This window comes from Tasmannia lanceolata, unplaced genomic scaffold (assembly GCF_043159265.1).
Source record: "Tasmannia lanceolata isolate RefF3 unplaced genomic scaffold, GAP_Taslan_0.1 ptg000018l, whole genome shotgun sequence".
Taxonomy (NCBI): Eukaryota; Viridiplantae; Streptophyta; class Magnoliopsida; order Canellales; family Winteraceae; genus Tasmannia; species Tasmannia lanceolata.
Window position 1 is genome coordinate 45,591,224 of NW_027518695.1, and position 26,190 is coordinate 45,617,413.

The following is a 26,190-nucleotide window of genomic DNA, read 5'->3' on the forward strand; positions in this document are numbered from 1 at the left end:
GATTGAACCAAACTAAATCAAGAGAATCAAAAGATGCATCTAGGAACCACATTGAAATTAGATCATTTATGATGCATGTCCTGTAGTTTGCACATCAATAGAGTTTAAATGAGCATTTTAAAAGAAATTTAAATAAGTTAATCTTTGGAATTGAAGATCAGATTATCACGAAAAATGGTGCATATGGCGGCAATCCGACATACCTTCCATTCTCGTAATCAGGTAAAAAATCTAGACTTATAGGATCGCAAATCAATACAATGTCACTTATGGGTCTTAGGTCTCTTACCTAGGTGGTGACTCTGGTCATTCTCTTTTGCGTGAAATTCGGATTGCTTTAGTGATCCCAAGTTCACGGAAAAAATAATTTATTTTAATAATTAAAAGCATACGCCATTTGCGTGGGTAGGAGAGACCAAGAGAGGGAGGCGGGTCGCGCCCCCCTCACGGGATCGGGTCCCACAGTTTTCCTTTGGGATTTCAAGTACATTGTTTTGTATAAAACTCAACCTTTTATAAAATAAGAGAGTAGGAGATTGTAAGAGAGAAAGAAAGTACAACATTAACTGTTTTTCTATATCTGAAAAGACAAATTTCTATTCCTTTTACAGAGCATTTGATTTCTTTTCTCCCAACGGATGGATTTTCGAACAGCCGAGGTCGACCGGGCTACCGCGGTTGCCCACCCAATAGGTTTCTGGACTTTTTTACTTTTTCCGATCCAAAGAACCGCCATCGACCGGGCTACCGCAGTCGATCGGCCATACCTTTATGGAAATCGTTTGTATTTCTACTATGGTAAATACGCGGTCGATCGAGAACCCACGGTTGACCGGCCCTCTTTGAAAATTGTTTTTCTTTTTAAAATAACTTACGAAAAATTTGTTTCCAAATCATAATTTAACTAATATCATTTTCAAAATCTCTAACACTAAGTACGTCCAAACAGAGTCCGGATTGAGGTTGTTACTCTAGTAAGCCACAAATGGAATACGCAGTCCATGCAAATCCCATTCGAAAGTAGATATTTGGTGCGCTTATCAAGACGAACGTCATTGATGTATTTTCTTGAGGAATCATAACAACAAAATGGGTGTGGAAATATAATTTTGCCTCCTTTACTTAATGTTCTATTTTTTAAACATTTGTTAATGAAAGAACCTATAGACATGCATTTCATGTTAAATGTGAAGGTTTAACCACTGAATCGAGAATCAAGATTGGATTTCCATATTAAATGCCATCCATAGTACCTAACTTGTATAAATAAATATTAGAAGTTGCTTAAATAAATGGGTAATGATCCAAATATAGCTCTGATTCATATTAAATACATTGTAATAATGAAATCTCATCTATGGTAATTGTCGATCCTACCCATGGTTTTAAATCTCGGTTGAAATCCAAAATTTCGGACAGAAATTTCGGATTTTGGTGAGGAACGAAACCGAAATTCACCAAATTTCGTTCGAAAATTCGTTAATTTCGGGAATTCCGTCGAAATTTATAATAAAATAATATGTTTTTATTCCGCTAAAAAATTTCGAACTTTCGATCGAAATTTCGTCCCAAAAAATCCTGGATTTCATGGGTAGTACCAAATTTCGCCTGAAATTTTGGGATTTCGGTTGAAATTTCAGTTTCGGATAACTCCAAAATTTTAGCCAAAACCGAAATTTAAAACCATGGAGCTAACTTTGCTGATCTTGCCCATCCATTTGGTGGTGTGACTGCGACCCAAAAACTCACTATGATCATCAGACTATCCTTATCTGTCAGGCGGTATCCAAATGAATATTAAAAACCGAGGGATTGTAAACTCACAGGCGCCCTTGCAAATTTGAGTTGAAAGGGCGCTCCCATTGGGTCACCAAAGTGCATTGATAGCAAATTAGCAAGTAAAAAACCATAGGTAATGATTATGATCAGAAAATTTTGGGATCTGGCCCACAAGGTGCATGGTTCAGATTAATGATCAATATAATTGCATCATATTTCTAGTAATTGGAAAAAGAAATCAAGAAAAGTAAAATAAAATCTAAGGCAAATAGTGGAAGTATGTGGGGCCTACTTAAAACTTTTTGCTTGGGTAGGCGGCTCAAAACTTTCAACCATTCAATGATGAAAATAGTTCCTTCAAAGTTCCAACTTATTGTGGGGCCCACAATATCGTATGATCCAAACCATTCATTCGTTGGACTCTAACTTAAATATGACGTGCTACCAAAATCATCTTCATAGGGTGATACTAATTCTCCGATCTGTAGTGCTTTTATACCATGCCATCTTTTAAACTACTACAGATGGAGGGTAAGGATCATCTTATGTTGTTGATTTTCCGGTACAACCTATTTAAGTTTGGTCCAACAAATGAATGGTTGGATCATCTAAAGATGTGGCCCCAGTGATTTTTGTACTTAGGGGTGCAACTCTTGTCGATTTTTTGGAATTTTGGTCTAGCTTTTACCATAAAATCGGGTCCAGTCCAAGTTTGAGTACAGTTCATTTTTAGTAAAAGCTCAACCCGACCATACCCAAATGTTGAGATTGCATCCCTATCTAGTAAGTTCAAATAAGGGATCTAATTATGGCCCACCTTATCTTCCAAATCAAGTGGGTCCCAGCATTTGTGATTAATCATGTTGACGCTACAGTGGATCACACAACGCTTAAAAATCTTAATTAGTGATCGAACCTTCCTAATTGTTTCATCAATGGTCTTAAACTCTATAGTTAAAAGCAAATAAAAAGGCCTAAATTTGTGTTATACATAAATAAAAAGTTCATCAGGAGATGGTTTGGGTGAATTAGATGAACAGCAGGTGGACCCAGTATACAATTCTAATAGACAATCTCTTAGCCCCACTTGTGCCACATCTATGTGATCTATTCCATTGGTCTGACCAGCAACCAAACACCCCCACGCCCCGCCAAATACTGTTGAGAATACCTTGATCTGATAATTATCGATCCTCAATCCTCAAGCCTGTTTTAGAATTCTGCTGATTAAACTTAAACCGTTGATCATTTGTAGTTCTTTATCTCTATGCATGACCAAGGTCCAAGACCATGTGGGTCACTGCATGCGGTGCTGCAACTATCTTGCTTGCACATGTGTATAGTCACCATTGATCTAGCTGCTGGCCCCACTTATTTGATGATCCAACTCGCTCATTTCCAAGGATGCCCCATAAATCTCCTGTTAGAAGTGTGATGTACAAATCTGTAATTTAGAATTCGAGAATACCTTGTACCAAATTAATATTGTAACTTCGAACAGAAATGAACAATAACTATTTTCACTCCAAGAATTAACTCTAACAAATAGATAAATCATTAGACCACTTATCGAGTTGAGGCGCGGAGAATCTTCGCTGTACTTAAGGCAAATCTCACACCCACTATGACGAATCAACGGTGTAAATGGGCGTCTCGGCGTATGCCTCCAGGATACAACAACTCTCGTTCCAGGGGTGTGCACTCACGCAACCCAGATGCCTTAAAACTTGCTTATATGAGCCAAAATCGCCTTGATCAGAAAGCTTGGGGGAGAAAATAGTAGTTGCAGAAAACAGATGAAATGACGAATAAGAACAATAGAAAAACAAAAAGTCGTTCCAAAAGATATCTTTCTGTTTTCCACAAATCTGAATAAATAGAAAACTGGTAGACATGTTAGGTTGAAACGTCGCACTCTTTTAGTGCATGAGAGATGTTATCAAACGGTCACTAAACCATGATTACACGTTATCTTAAACGGTAATATAGAGTTAAGAATACAAAAGAGTAAAACTAATTAAATAATTAGTAAACAAAGAGAAAAGGAAATAAAAGAAAAAGAAAAAGGCTTTACGCTCACGCGCGCGGCGCGGCCAAGGCGGGTAGCACCCGTGTGTGGTCTAGCCCACCGAGCCACCCGACGGCTCATGCGCGAGGGTCTCCCTTTTCCTCCTTTTCCTCTTTCTCATTCACAAGACAAAGAAAGGTGGATCTATATATATGCCCACAAGTTTCTCCTCCATTCTCCCATCTAGGACTAAAGGTTTTCACCTTACTTTAGAAGAGTTGAGGGAAACTCAAAATTTGAGCTAAAAGGCTCAAAAGGCAAAGATAGCCACAAAGGACAAACCATAAAGTAAGTCACAAAGAACAAACCATAAAATGACAAAATATACCACCATTTGTAATTTGTAATTTTGAATTATAACTTGATTTTTTCTATAAAGAAAAAATCAACATCATCTCCCTCATCCCACAACGCTACCCTTACAAATTTCTAGCTTTTAGAGGTCTTCCTGATCAACATAGACCATTTTTGCAGTCTACAAATCAAATTATCATGACGGGAAGATAAACAGTCAAGATTATCAAACGATTGGGCCTTACCATTCTTCTTCTTAAAAGACTTGCCATTTGGAACATGAACTTTTTATATGCTGTAAGCCCCCATAGTTGAGTATTTTTCAAAAAGTACTGTACAGATCACACCATAAGATGATCCAAACCGTCCATTTGATGGGCCACAATGTAAATAGGTTGCCCCAGAATTCATTCCATAGGATGATCCCAACCTTCTGATCTAGAGAGGTTTCCATAATATGCAATTCCTTATAGATTGGAGGGCTAGGATCATCATATGGAAATGATTTTTAAGGCACAACCTATTTGGGTTGAGGCCCATTTAATGGACGGTTTGGATCATCCTATGCTGTAAGCCATACAATACTCTTTGAAAGATGATCTCGACAACCCACGAGAACCAGAGGCTAATAAAATAAGGAGTGCCATTAGCCAAAAAAAATGGGAACGTGGGCATCTTCTTCCACTTAAAACACGTCTTTGAATCTTTAACATGCAATTTAATTCTAGAAGAAAAGGCCCACAGGAGCATTTCTCGTAGGTCAAAGTACAAACCAAACAAACACAATTTTCAAATTAGAAGCCGCCTATTTCGAACCGGGGAGGTTTTGGTGGGTCCCGACATCCTCCATAAAAACAAACACAGAACGAAAAACCAAAACAAAAAAAACTCAAACCCCATCTTTCCAGGAAATAGGAAGAAGAGAAGACGAACAAAAATAAGAAGAAAAACTCGAATCGCTTCAACTGATTAAGGATTTGTCTTAATAATGGCGTCTTTGGAGCCTAAAACGAAGCCTACAACAGCTGATTCAAATATGAAGAGGAGGAAAAAGAGGCGTTATATCTCTAGAATCGGATGTTTTGGATCGAACCCAAATCCCAAATCCCTTGAAATTCGAGATGGTGATCGGAGTCTGGAAATGGAGGCAAACAATGGTGGGGATCATCCGAGTCCGACTCACCTGGTCGTCTTCGTCAATGGCATCATAGGAAGGTTTGATTTTTCTCTGGAAAAAAATGCATTTGTTCTTTATGTTGGATTTAGGGGTTATTGTGCAAAAGCAAAAGAAACAGAATTTAAATCTTATGAATTTAGTTTGTGAAATAGAATTTAGATACTGTTGGGCGTAAAATCAGCACTAACCGTTGATGAACGACACATGGCACTTCCGAACTACATGGCACTTCCGAACTATCAGGAACCGACCTACGAGAAAGATAACAAAATCTTATCATCTCCCTATAAATAGCAACGTTTATAGTTGGGAAATCGCCTCTCAAAGAGGTAATACGCCCTAAGACCATGGATTTTCAAACAAAGGTGTCCCATTGATAGTAACTTACTTGTATAGGGAAACCGCCTCTCAAAGAGGTAATATGCCCATCGGTACCGCGCCAGCCAGCGACCCAATACTATGCTATTTCCAGCCCAATCCCCTTTGCGATGTGGGGATGGATTTGTTGGGCCCTTTCCCACCATCAGTCGGCGGTCATACAATGTTATATGTCGCGATAGACTATTTCACCAAATGGGTAGAGGCCAAGGCGGTAAAAAAGGCCATCTCAAAGGCAACAAAAACCTTCTTCTATCACGACATCATATGCAGGTCGGAATACCTATGATGTTGGTCACTGACAATGGGCCCCAATTCGCTAGCAAACAATTTAGAGATTTCTGCGAAAGACTCAGAATTGAACAAAGGTTCACCTCAGTGGGACACCCCCAGGCGAACGGACAAGTTGAGGTCACCAATCGAATTCAAAAAAGAGTAGAAGATGCCAAAAACACTTGGGCATAAGAATTACCAAATGTTCTGTGGGCTTACCGAACCACCCCACGCACTGCTATGGGTGAATCCCCATTCAACCTGGCATTCGTTGTCGAGGCAATCATCCCTATTGAGATAGCCATCTCCTCTCCAAGGGTCGAAAGCTACAATGAACAACTAAATGATGAACTCATGAGGAGCAGCTTGGACCTTGTAAAGGAAACCAGGGAGAAAGCTCGAATAAGAGTCGCGGCATACCAGTAGAGGGTCGCTCGGTACTACAACCATCGGATGAAAGGGAGAGCTCTCAAAGAGGGAGACCTAGTACTCCGTCAGGTAGAAGTTTCAGACCCAAGGAATGCCGGAAAACTCGCCCCCTAGTGGGAAGGGCCTTACAGAGTTATAAGGACCCTACGACCAGGAGCTTATCAACTGGAAAATATTGATGGAACATCGATCCCTAGGACATGGCACATGCAGAACCTAAGGAAATTCTATCAGTAAGTCTAGTTAGTTTTTCTTTCATTACTTTCATTAATTTCGTTTTCTTTTTCTTTTTCAAATGCGGGTATAAGTAGAGACAATTCTTTTAAAAGAATGTAATAAGGAATTTAGCTTAATGAAATAAAGTTTGAATTTGTTTTAGAGTGTTCCTGTTATATTTCTATGCATGATTAAATGTTTCTATGTGTGTTTGAAAAACGCTAAAACAAGTCTAGTCCCCACCAATTGTGTAGGTAGGCTGAACAAAACAAGGTAAAAATGCTTACCGACCCTTAGGGTGGGAAGAAACAAAGCTTATGCATGCCTATGTTAAGAAATGAGTAAACAAAAATATTTATACGCATATAAATATAATGAAACAATTAACCTCATGAGGTTAATGCCCACCGACCGAGTATATAAACCGGCCGAGTAGGGTATGGCACTTGTCCGACCCAAGACAGGAGGACTCGATGTCATTACAAAAAACAATTAACCTCATAAGGTTAATGCCCACCGACCGAGTATATAAACCGGCAGAGTAGGGTAAGGCACTTGTCCGACCCAAGATAGGAGGACTCACAAAAACAATTAACCTTGTAAGGTTAATGCCCACCGACCGAGTATATAAACTGGCCGAGTAGGGTGAGGCACTTATCTGACCCATGACAGGAGGATCTGATGCCCTGATCTTTGGATCAACCAGATGATATAAGAGTGCGACCGAGGTTGATCATCCCGGATACCACCAAAAAGTATCACTGGATAATAAGGCCCCCTCCTTACAAGGACGGACGGGTCAGTCAACTTCGAATGGATCGATCGAAGGAAGGCGACCGACGTGTAAAGCACAAAGGGAATACCCATAAATTGTTACCTTTACAAAGGAACGATAGAGCGTTCCCCTAATTAATAAAAGGGAGAAGGAACAGGACCGAGCGTCCGACCCTCTACCCGTAAAAAGGAACAGGACCAAACGTCCGGCCTACTTCTTATCAGTAGGTTACTCTAATGAAAAAAGAGATAATCGATTTAACAAAAGATTCATGCCCCTGCAAAAGCAAGGAGGCGGAATTTACAAATAAAATTAACACAAACCCCACCCTCCTTAAAGGAAAGGAAGGAGGGTCTGTACATAGTATCAACAAAATATAAAGGTACCCATCGGTACCGAGGAAGTAGTGCCAACAAAGGCACCAAAGTATATACCCCACTATCGGGACAAATATTATAGACAAAAAAATGAGTTTCTTGCACTACAAGTGCATCCCAAAAAGAGCTTATAAAATTGACAGAAGAAAAGGCTTAAGGATCCAGGTCGGTCACGAGCGGAGGATCAGCAACGATAGTATCGGTCTTGGGGGTGGTAAAGCGATCTACGGGAAAATTCGGAATAATCTCTAAGACCTGCCTCCTGCATTCGGCAAACCCCCTGACCTCGAAGTCAAGAGCATGGAAGGCCAACTCGAAACCGTATTCCTCGCTCCCTTTGAACTTAGCCACCGCTTGAGCTTCGACCGCCGCCCGATCCTCAGTTAGCTCGTTAAGGGATTCCTCAGACTCCTTGATCTTCCTCTCCATATCTTCTAGATTCTTACACAAGGAGCTTATAATCTCTTCATCGGATTTTTCCTTCTTCTCCAGCTCGGACACTTGGTTCTCCAGAGATTGGTTCTTCCCCTCTAGGGTAGTAATCACATCCTTGAGCTTTAGATTTTCGGCCAAAGTGTCCATGATACGTTAGAGGCCATGGCGCTGAGATCACTCACGTAACAAGAAATACGAAAATGTAAGTTGGTGCAGCCTAATATTTAAGGGCGGAAGAAAAGACCCGGCACATACCTTCTTTTGCGCGTGAAGCAAGGAGCGACTAAGGACTCCCGAACTTAACATCCTCAGTTCTTCCCTATCCTTCGAAAGAAGACTGCTCAGACACATCTCTACACCGACCCTTTGGTTATGGATGGCCGAATCTTTGTCTCCGACCTTCCAGGCAGGACTGAATAGCTCACCCTGAACTTTGGTCTCCTCCTCAGCTATTCCATGCGGTGGAAAAGAAGTTGTGTCCCGCGGCATCCATCAACAGAAAAAATAGAAGGGGCATCGGAAACACCTTCAGAGGGAGAAGTAATCGGGGCCTCACGTTGTCTCTTACCCAACCCGGAATCAGTGGCATCCGATGCTTCCTTCGGTTCACTCGGAAGAACCTTTGTAGGGAGAGTAGTAGGGAGAACAGTCAATCCGAACTTGGCCTTACGAGCCCTTTCTAACGCTGCTACCGATATAGTGGGAGTCGGTCTCGAGAGAACTTCATCTTTCTGGGGAGCCCTCTCTCTCTCGGAGACCTTATCTTTTTCAGGAACCTTGGTCTTCTCAGGGACTTTGGTGCTCTTGGAAGCGCCCACTTGTTGAGAAGACATTCCTGCACAAAGAAACACAATAGTTGAAAACCCTCTCAATATGGGCATAACCGAAAAAACGGGCACGGAAACAAGAATTACTGCTCTTTGAGGCTCCAACCCCTTTGATGAAAACCCTGGGACGAATAATCTTGCTGCATAAGCCATATTCGACGAGCTTTTCTTGGTCTTTGAAGTCCCGGGTATCAATCTTAAAACCCGAGGAGATAGACTTGAATATCTTATTCCCCATGTCACCCAGCTTCGGCAGAACACTTAATTTGTTGGCCGAGGGTTTTCTCCAATCAAAGGGAAAATCCCATCCGGCGTCAGTCGGTGGCCGAATAAAAAGGAACTCATTCTTCCAACCCTTGATCGAAGAAGGGGTCTTAGCCCTGATCATGATTTGGCGACGGTGGGTGATAGTCAGCCACCCTCCGTCGTCCACCAGTTTGAAACACTGGCGGAAAATGTCGGCTGACACATCGGCATTCATAATTTTGCTTTTGGCCAAGTAGGCCAGTAGGTTCCTTCAACTGTTCGGAAAAACTTGGGAGAGGGCTATCCCATAGAACTTGAAGATTTGAGGAATCACTTCTGATAAGGGAAACCGTAAATCCCCTTGAAAGCCTCTAGGAAAAAGGCCGTTTCACCCGCGACCGAGCTTTCGCAGGCTCGCTCGGTGGAATTGGGTATCCGAATGAAGTAATCATCGAGAATGAGGTACTCTCTACAGATATCATCTATATTCCTCCCTGTCAGGGTACAGACTTGAGTCGTAACTATCTCTGGCCTATGGGGCCCCCCGATGTCCCCCATAGCCTCAAAAAAGTCGGCCGACTCTTTAACCAAAGAAATATGTTGCTCCCCTATCGACCTCTTCATTGCTAAGCCAGAAGGGACTTGACCGGGTCTATAAACACTAGTGGTGGCTTCTGAGTCAGCCTTTGTCTTCTTCGACACTTTCGGGGCCTTCCCCTTCCTATTAGACTTCTTTTCTTACTGGACTTCGCTGGAGCCGGCGGCTCGCTAGCGCTAGCCTCATCCCTAATATCCTCATTTGAACATATTCTATGGGGAGATTCAGGGTTCTCCATATGAACCATGCTCCTAGAAAGATTCTGTGAATTTGTAGCGTCAGACATATCTAAGAGCAGAAGTGAAAAAAAAAGAAAAAAAGAAAAGGACTTACTGATCTTTGAGCAAGCGAAGAAAAACGTCCCAGAAGAAAGAGAAATCCCGTTGTCCCTTAATGCTAACCTTGGAGCAAAAATCAGCAGGTAAAAAGCTCTTGGTAAAAAGTGAAAGGGGAGCAAAGCCTTATAAAAGGGTTAAAACCCTTGGGCGGGAAAAACCGAGGTTACCATTTAAAAGGAGACACGTGTCACGTCCCGAAGTGGTGACGCTTCCCATCCCCCATCATTACGCCGAAAACAGCGGTGGCCATTACGAGCAGAAGCGCCAATTCCCAACGCAATAACCGTCAAAACCTTAAAGGGGCGATCCCATCACACGCTACCGATCAAGTATTACCGCAATGAGTGTTTATAGAAACAGTAACTCATAGGCGTATTTGGAATGTCGGTAGCGAGTAGTTTTTGAATGAGTATCGACCTACTCATGGTCTTAACAGCCGATTAACATATGGGTAATATAGTTAAAATGCGATATTGCAAGGAAACCTGTGACTCGGTAAATGAATGTTCTTGCTGACGCAAATAAACAGTTAAATAAAATAGAAACTGCATAGGGCAATGGATACAGGTAAAGTAAAATTTCCATTGAATGGTAAATCATTTACATATGGAGGGCTTCATGGCCAAACTCGTGAAAAAGAAAAAAAAGAGAAAACAGCTGAAAACACCCAGAAGATTGACGAAGACCGTTAGAGACCCACCGCGCCACCGACAAAAAAGAGCTTCCCCCGGATCGTCGGAGAAGTGCAGGAAACAATGTTCTCACTCCCCCATAAGGAGATAGGGAAGTGCAAAGAACAATGTTCCCGCCTCCTTGATAACGAGATCCGAACCGGGGGTACCGAGGAATGTCACTCGGTAGGGTCTACTTCGGAAGGAACTTCCGAGGGATCGGCTTCCCTGGACAGACTCGCGAGGCGGGCATGCAGTGCCGCGTTCTCCTCCTCCAACAAGGCCGCCTTCAGCTCCATGTCGCACAGCTCCTCTGCAAGTTTTACAAACCGGCCAGCGAACTCCAAGCTACAGTCCTTGGCACGCCTCGCCGAGCGTGGTGGTTGCGGGCAAACAACCATAACCCCTTCAAGTCAGACATCTCACACTGGTTGTCTGACTGGGCGAGAGAGGGAGGTGCAACCTTTTCTGGCCTCTATTTGGCTGCCGGTAGTGGAAGAGAGGGAGGCGTAGCGGTCTCCTCTTTCACTTCTTCTTCTTTTATCGCCCCCGTTCCGGTGGAGGCTCTCCTGATTCTTTTCGCAACCGGTTCCACTGGCGGCTCTGGTAGGGGCGTCGTCGCAATCTCTGCCTCTAGCAGAGAATCTACATCAACCACCAGGGCTTCAAAGAGCCCTGGAGTGGAAAGGTCCAAGTCTTGGTTTTCGGTCATGGAATCTTTAGAGAAAGGTGAAAGACCGAAAAGTAAGAAAAGAGTGAAAAGGGAAAAGTTACTGTAAAAAAGATTTGGTGGGTCGAATACAAGGGAAAATCCCTCATATATAGAGACAGAAAGGAGGGAAGAAAGGAAATCAAGCGCCATAAAGCGTCTTTTGGGTTTTTTCCACCTCCTTGCCACGTGGCGCGCTGTCATTTGCCCCAAGAAACGACGCCCATTATGAAGGGAACCTTTCCTTTCACGTCATTATGATAGAAACCGTCGTTACGAATATCAAGAGTGATTCGATGGTTCCCCGTGATGGACAAAGAGGAATGAAAAAGTTAGACATGATTGCATTTATGAGACTCATGTTCATTTCAGAAAATCGACCGAGTATTGAAGATCAGATTGGTCGATATGAAGGTGCGTTCATATTACCATCAGTACCGAACAAACTCCCTACCAAATAGAAGAATCTCCAAACTACTTCCTCGACCCAAAAACGGCTCAACGAAGTGGGGGGCAATATGTTGGGGATAAAATCAGCACTAACCGTTGATGAACGACACATGGCAATTCCGAACTATCAGGAACCTACCTATGAGAAAGATGACAAAATCTTATCCTTTCCTTATAAATAGCAACGTTCATAGTTGGGAAACCGCCTCTCAAAGAGGTAATACGCCCTAAGGCGGTGGATTTCCAAACAAAGGTGTCCCATTGATAGTAACTTACTTGTACAGGGAAATAAGATATCTATTGAAAATAGATATAAACTAATCTCCCGGGGAAGTCGACCAATTAGGAAAGACTCCTAAAACAGTAAGATTCTAACTAGTATGGACTTTATTCTCTATAAAAGGGATCCTCATATTCATAATGGAACTACGTTAGACTTGATCCTCAAAGAAGGGGTATGTAGGCAGCTTGGCAACAACCAAGTTCAGTCACAATCTTTCCCCGTGTATATTCGTTGGTAACGCTTCTAAATTTGATCTCCTTCCCTTCAATTCACCTGTGATTCCGATCTCTAGCATAGATATTATAATATCGCCTTGACTCTTAGCTCCGGGTCTACTAACATCTTTCCTGTGAGTATAAGTTCTACGCAGGATTAACTCTATCAACACTAGATTGTGTAGAACGGATTTTGGCATCATCAGATACCTATTAAAACTTCTCCTTGAATGTCTACTATTTGTATAGCTTAAGTTGAAGGTGAATGCAGCATGTAGAAATCTGATTTTCGAGCTTGGAAATTTTGTATCTGTCCAAGGAAATCTGATAGTTCGATATGTTAAAAGTTAAAACTATTAGTAAAAAAGTTGTAGTAGAAGAAATTCTATAGGAAAATACCTTTTTTTTTAATTGGTAAGCTGGGGTTAGGTGGACCCCTGCCAGTATGTTAAATAAAGAAAGATGAAACAATAAGAGAAACAAGACCACTCCCCAAACCGTAGAACAATGTCTAAGGAAGGGGCAGAGCAACCAAGGACATGATACCCTTGATATTGAAACTCAAAACAAGCAAGAGAAGAGAAAATACACATGATCTCTAGAGTCAGTCCTCATACTCATTGGAATATAAGTCCCTAGTGAAACAAGAGGTCTTTCATTTTCTGGCTAAACTTGCTTGCTCTCTTGCTCTTCCTCAACGTAATCTGTAGAGAGGAGAACTTCCCAAATCTGTGTCAAATTTTGTGTCATACTCACGACTTATTTTTTGGGACATTATTGGTAGGGGCTGACTTTAACCAAACTAATAGATTTCTGTTTCTGTCACAATATTTTTTTGCGTGGGTAATCATTGGTTTGTGATTGCTTCATCTGCTGAAATGCACTTTCACCTCTAGGTGCTTAGAGAGATTGGCTTCACCCACTGTCTCTGAGCCAAGGTTTTAAATTTCGGTTTCGGTGTCGGTTTCGGCTACCACTGAAATAGAAACGTTTCGGTTTCGGGCCGAAATCATGTAAAAATATGAATATGATTTCGTTTATTTTTTTTAATTTCGACCGAAATGTCTACAATATCGGTGTCAATTTCGGCGATTTTGGCTATTTTGATAGAAATTTCAAAAATTTCGGCGTACATTTTTAAAATTTTGGTGGAAATTTTGTAAAGAAGTCGAAAAATGAAATTTCAACCCAAATTTCGGTGACGTTTCGGCGAAATTTCGGTAAATTTTGGCGAAATCTTGTAAAGAAACGACTTCATGTGAGTTTCGTTTCGGTTTATGCTGAAGTTTCGGCCAAAATTTCAAACCATGCTCTGAGCACAAGGTCACACATAAAGCTGAGTTTCAGAGGGTGAATCAGGAGGTTCACCATGTCTCCAAGATACCCTCGTCGGACGTAGAAATCTCAAAAGAATCTCTGTATAATGAAATTTTCATGCATAAAAATTCCATAAAGTATGCATAGTCACGAGAACTACTACATGGAAAGCATTTTATCTTTTATTCCATTCAACAATCAGTTTCTATGTTTTGGAGCCTGTTAATAATAGCGGAAATTTACCTAGTTATAGAGCTTGAGTTTATTTTCTTCATCACAATGTCAATAAGAAACGTTGTATTTAACTCTTGAATCTGGTACTTACACATTTTTCTAGTCAGAACAGTGGTGTTTAAGGCTAAAAAAAAAGCGCCTCTATGATGAATTTTTTTTAGTGTTAGTCCTGAAGTGTTTGGGACCATATGGTTACCTTCTTCATTTTAATATTTATACTTTTTCTCTGATTTACAGTGCTGCAAATTGGAGATTTGCTGCAAAACAATTTGTTAAAAGATTTCCTGAAGATGTTATTGCACATTGTGAGTTTTCTATTATCCTTTCATTTCCTTTCTTCCGTTGTCCTTCTACTTTGAAAATATACTTCCGTGTCTCCTTGATAGTAAATGTGATTAAATGAATCTACTCAGTGTAGTTGAAATATGGTTTTGTTATTATTGCTAGACTATGGTTTACTTTTCTTGTTTGGGACAGATTAAGCTTTTGGAATCTTTCAGCGTATATTTTTTATTGAAAAAAAGATCTCATCATATAGAGAGAATTATTAACCCCGACCATGCAAAAAAATAAAATAAAAAATACACAATTATTTCTTTCAATATCGACTTTTATTAGGTCGTGATCCTATTGATTTCAATATCTATTTATTCTATATTTCTATTTCAATATCTATTTATTAGTTCATGATCTAATCATATAGATTTTTTTTTTTGAAATGGGATAGATAGATATGTTAGGAAGAGAAAAGGTAGAAAGCAAGAGGTTCCCTCACATAATTAGCTTTCTATTAATGAGAGATCCAGAGGGCTCTGTCTATAGGTATTTTTCTTATAATTTCTATGATCTTTGATTACTCTCATCATTATCCCTTCTGCTGTCTGGCCAAAATGCCAGATTAGCAAGGTCTCCATTTTTTATGGCATGAATCAGGATGTGTAACTACCAATTTTCTTAAATGAGTTTCCTGGTGTTATAAAATAAGCGATAACTAAGCACCTTGCACACACAAAAAAAAAAGGGTTAGCGGGTCATACCTTATGTATGCAACCCAAACGTGGAAGTCAAGATCTTGGCTTGATGTTACAAGCCTGTTGATATCGCCATCAATCCGGTAACGATCTCGTTATATGTCGTAGGAGAGGCTACTACAGTCTCTCCTTTGTTCTTCACGATCACTAATCCGAGAGCCTAAGGATGATGATGAGAGAGAGAGAGAGAGAGAGAGAGAGAGAGAGAGAGAGAGAGAGAGAGAGAGAGAGAGAGAGAGAGAGAGAGAGAGGAGAGATTGCTAGGATTCTAAGGTTCTACTCTACATAGGAGTCTAAGAATCCACCGAAGTCCAACTCTAATGCCTTATCATGGTAAACCATAATAGACATCAAATATCTCCTCCCAACTAATTAGGATTTATCTATTTAACTTATTGGGGCCCACCAACCTATGTGGTCGTTTCTTTGGGTTACGGGTAACCCAATCCATATCCCAACACCTTGGATCCGCAGTTCAATAGTGAGGGTCCTCTGATCACCATGACAAGAATTAGTTGGGTTTCACATGGGATGGAGTCACTACCTGGATTTTAAGGAGACACAATCAAGAAAACCAAGATAAACCAACATAAAATAGAGTGAAAGATTGATCTGAGAGGCTTAAGGGTATCTACACAGTAAGGCTTTAGGTAGATCATGGATTTCTGGTCTCGTGATTGTTAATCACTTAATGTTTGCTATTAAAATAGCCAGCTTAATTAGATTTCCAACTATGGGAAGATCTCCTAAAATGTAAGAACATTTCAGTATTGTAATGGATGCTTAAACTGTTACAGAAGTAATTACTAATAATTAAGGATTTATATGAAATTTTGTACATCGTTGATATATAAGGGTTGTGATTTGTTCTACTCAAGTCATGAATACAAGTCCTCCCACATGAATTGTGATTGATATATAAGGTTGTGATTTGTTCTACTCAAGTCATGAATACAAGTCCTCCCACATGAATTGTGAGGTCTCTCTCCAAGTATCTTCTTCTTCTATTTGCGTCCTTCATCATCTTTGAATTCTTTACATCATATCTGAGCGAGGTTGATCTAGATCTGATCATTCTCTTGTACATTAGATGCAAGCAATATTTTCTCCAAGCAATATTAGAAATTCTATCTCCATTCTTCCATTTGAAACCCCTAACCTCTCCCTTCTCCCATTTCAAAACCCGAAACCCAAACCCCATTTTTCTTCTTCATATTCCCCTCACAAACCTAAAATCCTACCTTCATGTCTTCGAGGACCTTTCACAACCCCTTTCCACTTTTCTCACCAATTCTTAGCAACCGTTTTATCTTCATATGCCCCCTCCCATCCTATTCCTTCTCCCTACAAATGGTACTTCCTATATGTACAGATTCCCCGCACCAAGGAGTGACAATGATCCAACATAACTCAATAATTGATCTTCCTAAGCTTCACGCTATCAATTGCAGACTAGTTAGCACTCTTGCTTTTTGCAATACGATGATAGAATAGGAAGGAGAAAGGACAATGGATCCCATTAGCTACATGAGCATGGTAGGTGCTCTTCCATGCTTTACATTTACTAGACCAAGTGCCATTTGTGCTATGGATCACGGTTGCTAGCATTTACATGATCCCAGAGAATGGAATTTATAGGAAGCAAAGAAAATTTTGAGTTACATCAGAGGGGTAATGAGTTATGGCTCCTTTATGAGGAATGAAAGAACAAAAGGGCTGCAATTGCGAGATATTCAGATGTTGATTGTGCACGAGAGTTTGGTACATGACCATTTCTGACAGGATTCTGTGTAGTAGTAAATGGATGTCTCATTTCTAGGAGCAGCAAGAAAGGCAGGGGTGGCCAGATCCAATGTAGAGGCAAAGTATAAGGCTTTGATGTCTACTATATTGCAGCTTACATGGGCAAGGTATAAAGTGTCGATTTAGATATGCTTCCTCGGAAATGAAACATGCTTGTTTCGAGATTTTTATGGAAATCCTGTAAATTCACAAAAGTTTACAGAAATGCATACACCTGATGCAAATTTAAAGTTCAAGAAATGCTAGAATAATAAGCACAAATAGACACTTAGAAACCATACATAAGTAAGACAGCTATCCATAATAATGGCTTAACCAGATCAAATATCTAATCACATGCATTGTTTTTCTGGCAGGTAAGTTGGGATTTGAGCCTCCGACCTCTAGGTTGAAGAACAAAGCCTTGACCATTGAGCTCGGGGCTCAATCCTAATGACATGTATTGTTGTGCATGTAAGGTCCATTCCATAGAAGCAGGAAACGCCTAGGGTAGGTGGGAAGCGTGTTTCCGAAACGGGTACGAAACGCTTTTTGGAAAATGGTAAAACGCCTGTGAAACGTTTGTGAAACGCATTTCCCATTTCTTGGAAACACGTTTCCAAGAATGGGCAAGAATGGGAAACACACTTTCCTATTCTTGGAAACGCGTTTCCAAGAAATGGGAAACACGTTTCACTTCCATGGAAATGCGTTTCTTGGAATTTTAATACTTTTAAAGGGTATATTTAAACCCCCTTTAGTTTTCTGTGAACAACCCTATCTAGTTTAAAGATAAATACACTAAAGAGGGCTGTCCTTATCAATATATGTGTTATCATCACATTTATGTGTTTCACTAGCTTTTCCTTTAGGTTTCACGTATGTTTCACCAGCGTTTCCTTTAGGTTCCCAAACGTTTCCATTGCGTTTCCCAAGACGTTTCCCAATGCGTTTCACATGCATTTCTCTATCGTTTCTCGTTTCCCCTTTGGTTTTTTTCACGCGTTTCACGTTTCTATTTCACGTACCGTTTCCGTTTTCGAAACTGGCAACTATGGTCCATTCTAACTAAAAATGTATACATTTTTTTTTTTTTTGAAAATTAAAAATGTATACATTCATCTATACATATACTTCAAATAATCATAAAATATAAGAAAAAGCCACTTCACTCATTAATTTCACAAAGAAAGTTTAATATAATGTCGGAAATTTAAAGGATTTTTAAGAAAAAATAAAATAATTAATTTTTTAACTATTTTAATCCGTAGATCAGGCAAGAATAACTCACATATTAGAAAAATTAGAAGCTAAGATTTATAAATGATTAGTTTTTTTTCCATAAATATAATTTTTCCTATTTTTAAAAGATATTCTAACAAAAATTATTAATTAATTCTATAATTTTTAAAATGGAAAAAATCTTACTAGATCAATAAATATATTGGGCAGGTACTCACATATAATAGGATTAGAAGTTAACATGCATATATGCAAATTTTTATTCAAAAACATATTTTTCTATGCTAACTATAAATCCATGAGAAAATAAAATTAATGTACAAATGGAAATTCATGCACCATATCTGAAGAAATAACCTCCCCCCCCCAACACACACACACACACACACACACACACACACACACACACACACCAAATATAAAAAAATGCACTTACCAACTGAAAATGTGAAAACCTGAGCTTTTCCATGCACTTTGGTCTGACCAAGACATTTATGAAATTTATGCCTATCGACCGAAGGATTTCAATTCGGTGGAGACTGAAACAGAAAAAAGTTAGCCTTTTCATGTCGGTTTCAGATGACATTTAGAACCATGCATATATAGGTGACAATTACAACAGGCGTTACACATCATTTCAGATTCACATACTTCATGTGTGAGTACCTAAGCGCCAGTAAAATATCAAAGAATACTTTGTTTTATGCCATGTCCAAGCATATTGAGATAGATTTTCACCAGGAGGTTGAAAGTGGAGTGCTGATACAAATCCACATATTGAACAGAGACTAAGTGACTTATATCTTCACCAGGAGGCTGACTATAGAATAACATGTACATATGCTTGACAAGCTCAAAATGTTGAGAGGAACATTTGAGCTTGAAGGGGAGTGTTATAGAAGTCACTACTCACTACCGTTCATTAAGGGTATATGTGTAATTTTGCACATCATTAATACATAAAAAAATGTAATGTGTTTTACTCAACAATTTGTCATTCCACACAAACTGTGCGTTCTCTCTTTCTCTCAATCTCTTCTTTTTGCATCATTCATCTCTGTTAGAAACTTACCGACTTCTCCAAAAGCTTAAGCTGTTGGAGAAGGGCAGTATTTAATTATTTATACTTTAACACTCCCCCTCATGTGTGTCCCACTTGGCAAACACGTGGCACATATGGTCCCACTTTGGGCTGAACATTGCATGTGGATTTTTTTTGACATCGGGGAGGTTTGGACTCGAGACCTTTGGCCCTGATACCATGTTAGAAACTTACCTACTTCTCCAAAAGCTTAAGCTGTTGGAGAAGGGCAGTATTCAATCTTTTATACTTATAACAATCTCCTTTCAATTCTTAACATAAACAATTCGATAAACTTGAAAACATTGCTGTCCATATTTCTGTCGATGCAATCTTCAAACTGTTTCCATAACAAAATCAGTCTTCTATGCACCTTCAAGGACCCTTGAGTTTGGTTGCCCTTCCTCCGAAGAGAATAATCGATCTAAGCCTTCTACATAACATGACTTTGCTCCTCATCCCCTTGCTATGAACTTCAGATCATGCCTTTAGGCTTGAAAGTTTTGAATTAGACATCTTCTTAATCCATGCATGTTATGCAGGCTCCTCCTCAAGTCTGATCATAACCTCTTTCACAGCTTTCCTGAAAAGAAGGCCTTGTGACCTTTGGTTGTTAGCTCTAAGAGCGACCCTTGACTTGCCCATGTTCATGAGGAACATTGGATTGACATGAAAAGCTCTTACTTTCTCACAGCATTAACAGTCAACTTTCAACTTTGGGTGATTCTTTAATGCCCATGCGGTCTTCCTTGGTCAGGTGGGGACTATGTTGATCTAACAGTTGGCTGATATATGTATGTTGTAAACAAGTTAGCTGCATAGTCTAACTAGCATCTAAACCAGACTAGTCATGCTATTGAATAAAAGGCATGCTTTCTACTCTTTTGTTTCTTAAAGAGGAGATGGGAATAAGTGAACTACTTATACCTTCCATGTATGATATGAGCACTAGATGTAAACCTCGGCTGTGGTGTAGAAGCTTGGTCACAGCTTGTTTGGATTGCACTAGGCAATCAATTTCAAAATCACGCAATGAGAAGAACAATCTGAGGAGCTAAGCACCAATGATTGGCTCACAGTCATAAAATGGGACACAATTGGTTATTTTCTTGCTCATTCCGATTGGAACTCAATAGGTTTCAACTAGAATGGCCTCCTTATCCCATAGGAATATTGGAACAGTAAATGAATTTGAGAAATCTCCAAAAGAATTTTGAATTCGAGCCCCAACCGAGCTAGAGCGCTGTCAACAGGTTATTGTATATAGCCTGTCATCTTTCCTCTGGTTGCTGCTATTCGTCATTGTGGTTCTAGAGGAAATGGAAAGGTGAACAAGGAGGAATATTTATAATTCACGCGGGAACTAAGAGATAACTGAGAACAAAGTTTCTTTCTCAGGTTTCTTGAAAGCACTTTGTAACTTGCAAGCTTTAAAAATCAGGATCTGCAGGTACCGTACAGATCTCTTCAAGACTTCTCAAATCTTATGGAGCTCTGAACTATAGACACTCAGGCAGATTTAAAATTGCAGATACATCAAGATTTGTGCTTATTATATGTGGATTTCAAGTGTTATCTGTAGCAGTTTTTGTCAAAATTGAATTCAATGAAAAAAAAATTAGCAAGCAGGAATGAATAAAAAAGAGTAAGAGCCAGGCCATAATGTGAAGGAATTACTCTCCTCAACTAAGGAGGAAGCTCTGTCAGCTCCTTGGTACTCCACGAAATTCACCACAACCAGAGAATTCTTCACATCATCTAAAAACTCCTCAACATGTAGTCTAGCTCCTCTATTTATAGAATGGGCAGAACCTTCCAGATTTATGCCAGCTAGAGATGAGCTGGTTTTACCAGCTGCTGCCAGCCAATTGACAGCTGGAAGGGTGCTGATGTGGAAGTGGAACAGGTGTCCCCTTGCTGCTAAGGTGGCAGGGGCTTGTTACAACAAACTCACTTGAACAGCTATCCCCATTGTAACGACCCGGAATTTTTGCATCCAAAGTCGCTACCAAGAAGAAGGATTGAGAAAAATATGAGGCTATTTTTTTTTTACAACTATTGCATTATTTAGCGGAAGCGGATTTCAATTTGAAATAAAAGCAATATAATTTCCACTCGACAATTAATGAGAGAATTAAAACCATTTATTTAAAACATCAATTCAATAATTAATCATAATTAAACCATTAACTAAAACCAATAACTCAAGTGTCTGAAATCCCAAACGTACTACAAGTCTTGCAATTTAAAATAAGAAACCGCGTAATTAACTATAATGCCAATCCGCCCCAAAAATCTTGACTTGCATTCCCTTGTCCCATGATTGGTCCTACATGTCTTCATTTGCAAATGCTCCACCTTTTTCTCCTACATGTTCTGTAGGGGTACAAGGTTAGAGCAAGATCATATAATAGTCCTGCAAGGTAAAAGAAATAACAGTACCACTCATTTATAACTATATGCTTCATGAAACAAGAAATTTGCACCATTTAAGAGTTCATTTTCCATTTATTATCATTTGGATTAAAGCATTTAAAAGCAGTGACAGTTAACATATGCAATGCATGAATCATGCCAGGCAAGTATGAACTTAAAGCAATTAAATACAGTAACAGATCTCAAGTGCAATGAATGATTCATATCAGGCAATTATGCCACTTGCTCCCCAGTGATCATACGAAAATCCCCATCTTCTCTCTCAATTCACGGTGGCCTTTGGCCTAGCGGTGGCTTTCTAGCCTGTCCGTCAATCACTGACCATCAGGTAGACCCCGCCCCCTAATGAGACGTCTACCGTCTAGGATTCCGCTCGGGTCGCCTTGTAGGTCCAACCCCACATGCATCGCCAAATAGGTATCGTACCCTCTCGGCCTGAGTGGCTTTTGGCATCAAGTGCCTAAGGTTGGATCCAAGGGGTCTCCTCAGTCCGCGCTACCTCCACTTAGATCCTAAATCATGACACAATGAATGCTAGGTACCTACCTTACCCTTTTTTGGTGGGAAAGTATTTTTCCTACCTCAATCCATTCATGTTTGGATTCTTCCAGCATTTGCTCATTCTCGTATTATATATCGTTCCATTATTAATAAAAGCAAGCAGTCATTTCATTACTCTTAACCTAAGAATAGGCATTAACATGTCAAATAAAATCAAGTAGAGCAATTATGAGGCATTCATTATTTGAAAGTGTACACCAAGGAAATATATTTCATTTTTATTGGAGAGTAAAAATAAAATAACAAATTCGTCATTTCAAATGGGCATAGAATTAGAAATCATCAATGCTGTTATTACCATTACCAAATAGAACTATTATCACTTGCCTTGAGTTTTGAGTCGAACAAAGGAAATGATGGGGTGCCTTTACGTGTCGAACCACAAAGTCCCTGTAAGGTGAAGTTAGTTTCCCTTAAAAACAACTATATACATATTATTCGTTGTCTCTTTTAGATTCCATTATTGTTTTACCACCGTACTTATGATATAATAATTATGTTCCATTTCTTTTATAAAACAACCCTTAAAGTAATGTTTTAATGTGCATTCCTAGTTTCATAAATAGTCACACATGTACAGGTTTACCATAAAACCATAAGCCTTTCTTATACAACTTAACTATGGAAGAAAATAACCGAAAATACCCAACTTCACATTGTTTAGGGTGCTGATTTCTAACTTAAAAATAACCCCTAAGCATGCAAAGTTGTTCCATTTTATGTCATAATCATAGGTCTCCTATACCCTCCCTCCATAAGTGACTTATAGTTATAACATATTTACACAAAACGGCCCTCGTTAAATGTATTTAAGTGCTAAATTTTTTAGAAAACACGATAGTCGATCCCATATTAAATTGCTACATATTACGAAATACAGGTTACATGCTATAACTTATAACACAGACATAATACATTATTTCCATCTTTACGTATGCTGATTTTTGTGAAGTAAGTCTTCTTAATTGCACATAACTTGTATATATACAACGTATTTACGTATTTGAACATCTATGCGAATAATGGGTTAAAGTTAAGGATTAACCCTTTATGAAAAACAATAATTAGGTGTTGATTTCTGTTTTGGATTAAACTCCTTAAAAATCCATAACGAACACAAACTCAGTCGTAAATTGTCAAATAAATGCTCTTCACCTTTAAAGTACCTTCCGAATCAAAGGAAGAAAATATAATGTGACATTAACATTACTAGTGTATTAGTAAACAAGGTAATCATTATTTCTTAATGTTACCCGAAAGTTTAGACAGAGAAAATAAAATGAGTTAGGGTTATCTCCCCCTGACTCATATCTTTATACTAAAACATAAAGGGATGTACAAAGTCCTAAATGCCCTTAGGCAAGTTACATATTCCAACACTCCCCCTCAAGCTGGAATGTAGATATCATACATTCCTAGTTTGTTACATATATCACTCAATTTTGACTTATTTAAGGACTTTGTAAACATATCAGCTAATTGGTCCCCTGACCGAGTAAACACAGTGCAAATCTCTCTTTTCTGGATTCTTTGATGGATAAAATGACAATCCACTTCAATATGCTTGGTGCGCTCATGGAAGACTGGATTGTTGGCAATGTATATTGCAGCTTTGTTGTCGCAATAAAGCTGCGAAGGAGAAGATGAAATGAAGCCAATTTCAGAAAGAAGTGAACGTAGCCAAATAAGTTTCGTGCTTGTCTGTGCCATTGCCTTGTATTCAGCCTCTGCACTGGACTTAGCTATAACATCCTGCTTCTTACTCTTCCATGAAACAAGATTGCCACCTACATTTACCCAGTGGTGGACCGTCTATCTGTTGGGGATCCAGTTCAATCTGCATCAGAGAAGCCTTCAACTTTCATATGGCCATGTCTTTTGAACATCAATCCCTTCCCTGGAGCCCCGTTCAAATACTTGAGAATCTGTGTCACCGCAGCCCAGTGAGAAGTACGTGGAGAGCTCATATACTGACTGACAACTCCAACAGCATATGAGATATCTGGCCGAGTAACCGTGAGATATATAAGTTTACCGACAAGCCTGCGATACCTGCCAGGATCGTCCAACAACTCTCCTTCTTCTGGAACGAGTTTCACATTAGGATCCATGGGTGCAGAAGTTGGTTTAACTCCAAGATTGCCTGTTTCTTTTAGCAAGTCCAAGACATACTTTCTCTGTGATAGGAACAAGCCTCTAGAAGAACGAGCAACCTCTATCCCCAAGAAATACCTGAGCTGACCCAAATCCTTAGTAGAGAATTCCTTTTGCAAGAAGGTTTTCAAACGTTGTATACCTTGTGAATTGCTCCCTATGATGATTATGTCATCTACATAAACTATCAACAAAATACATCCAGCTGAAGAGTGATAACTGAAGACTGAGTGATCCACTGCGCATTGTTTCATGCCAAAGCGCATGACTGCCTCACTTAATCTCCCAAACCACACACGCGGAGATTGTTTGAGGCCATAGAGTGACTTGCCTAGGCGACACACGTAGGAGGAAGTCTCCCCCTGAGTAACAAACCCTGGTGGTTGCTCCATATACACCTCCTCAGTCAGGTCGCCATGGAGGAAGGCATTCTTCACATCCAGCTGATGAAGGGGCCAGCTATGATTAACAGCAAGAGACAGGAGCACACGGACAGAGGGAATTTTCGCAACGGGACTGAAGGTCTCAGTGTAGTCAACACCATAAGTCTGAGTGTATCCTTTCGTGACTAACCGTGCTTTTAAGCGCTCGACAGTACCATCAGGGAGGTATTTGATGGAGAAAACCCACCGACAACAAACAGGACGGGCACCAGGGGGTAGAGAAACCAGATCCCATGTATCATTACTATGAAGAGCGCCCATTTCTAGGTTCATAGCATCACGCCAGCCAGGATGGTCAAGAGCCTCAGCCACTGACTGTGGTAAAGACATAGAAGACAAGGAGGAAACAAAGCTCTGGAAGGTACTGGTGAGCTTATCATAAGAAACAAAATTCAAAATAGGATGTGCAGTGGAACGGGATCTCGTACGAGATGCAATAGGAGAATCATAAACAACAGAGGAAGGCGGAAGAGAAGATACCTGAGAGCGGGAGAGAGGGATCATCGGCTCAGAAGATGATTGTGCAAGAGGAGGTAGAAGAGACCTATCTGTAACTTGGCGCCGCTGATACTGCCGTGTAATTTTAGGTGGAGCTGGCTTCTCCAACGTGGCAGAAGAAGTAGAAGCTGCAGAAGCTGGCCGCACGGAAATAGGAGATGACGGAAGAGAAGCAGGTAGATCTGGTAAGGGAAGCGAGACCTCGGACTCGAGAGAAGGGAGGAAAGGTGCCGCGTCATATTGGAAGAATGCCTCAGACTCAAAGAACGTAACATCGGCTGAGACAAACCAGCGACGAAGACGAGGGCTATAGCAACGATAGCCTTTCTGCGTACGGGAATACCCCAGAAAGACACAACGCTCAGACCGGGGATCGAGTTTGTCATGGCCAGGTCCAAGGTGATGAACAAAACAAACGCATCCAAATACACGAGGTGTCAGAGGAAACTGTTCCTTACTAAGAGATAAAATCTCGAAAGAAGAGGCACCCTCTAAGACAGAGGAAGGAAGGCGATTTGCTAAGAAACACGCCGTGAGAAGGGCATCACACCAGTATGCCTTTGGAACACTCATCTAAAAAAGAAGAGTACGACCTACTTCAAGCAAATAACGAAGTTTCCTCTCAGCAACACCATTCTATTGAGCGGTGTACGCACATGAAGACTGATGTAAAATCCCATGTTGGGAGAGATAGGATTGAAAGCCATTAGTATAAGAAAAATATTCTCTAACATTGTCAGTACGAAGACATTTAATATTGCAATTATATTGATTCTTAATTTCAGAATGAAATGTGCGAAAAGCAAAGAACACGTCGGATTGACTCTTCAGTAAATATAACCAGGTCATGCATGAGAAGTCATCAATAAACAC

General features: G+C 40.0%; 1 protein-coding gene across 2 annotated transcripts in view; it reads left to right on the top strand.

Annotated features, from left to right (window-relative positions):
* The first annotated feature begins 4,884 nt into the window (after positions 1-4,884).
* LOC143850997 (lipid droplet phospholipase 1-like) overlaps positions 4,885-26,190 on the top strand; it is a 62,239-nt gene continuing 40,933 nt past the window's right edge. The window contains exons 1-2 of one of the 2 annotated variants that reach the window (XM_077360310.1): positions 4,885-5,356; positions 14,327-14,394. In XM_077360310.1, the coding sequence (XP_077216425.1) occupies positions 5,130-5,356; positions 14,327-14,394 (295 nt within the window). In that variant the 5' untranslated portion in view covers positions 4,885-5,129. The remainder of the gene's footprint in view (positions 5,357-14,326; positions 14,395-26,190) is intronic. The other variant, XR_013236161.1, reaches the window with a different exon arrangement.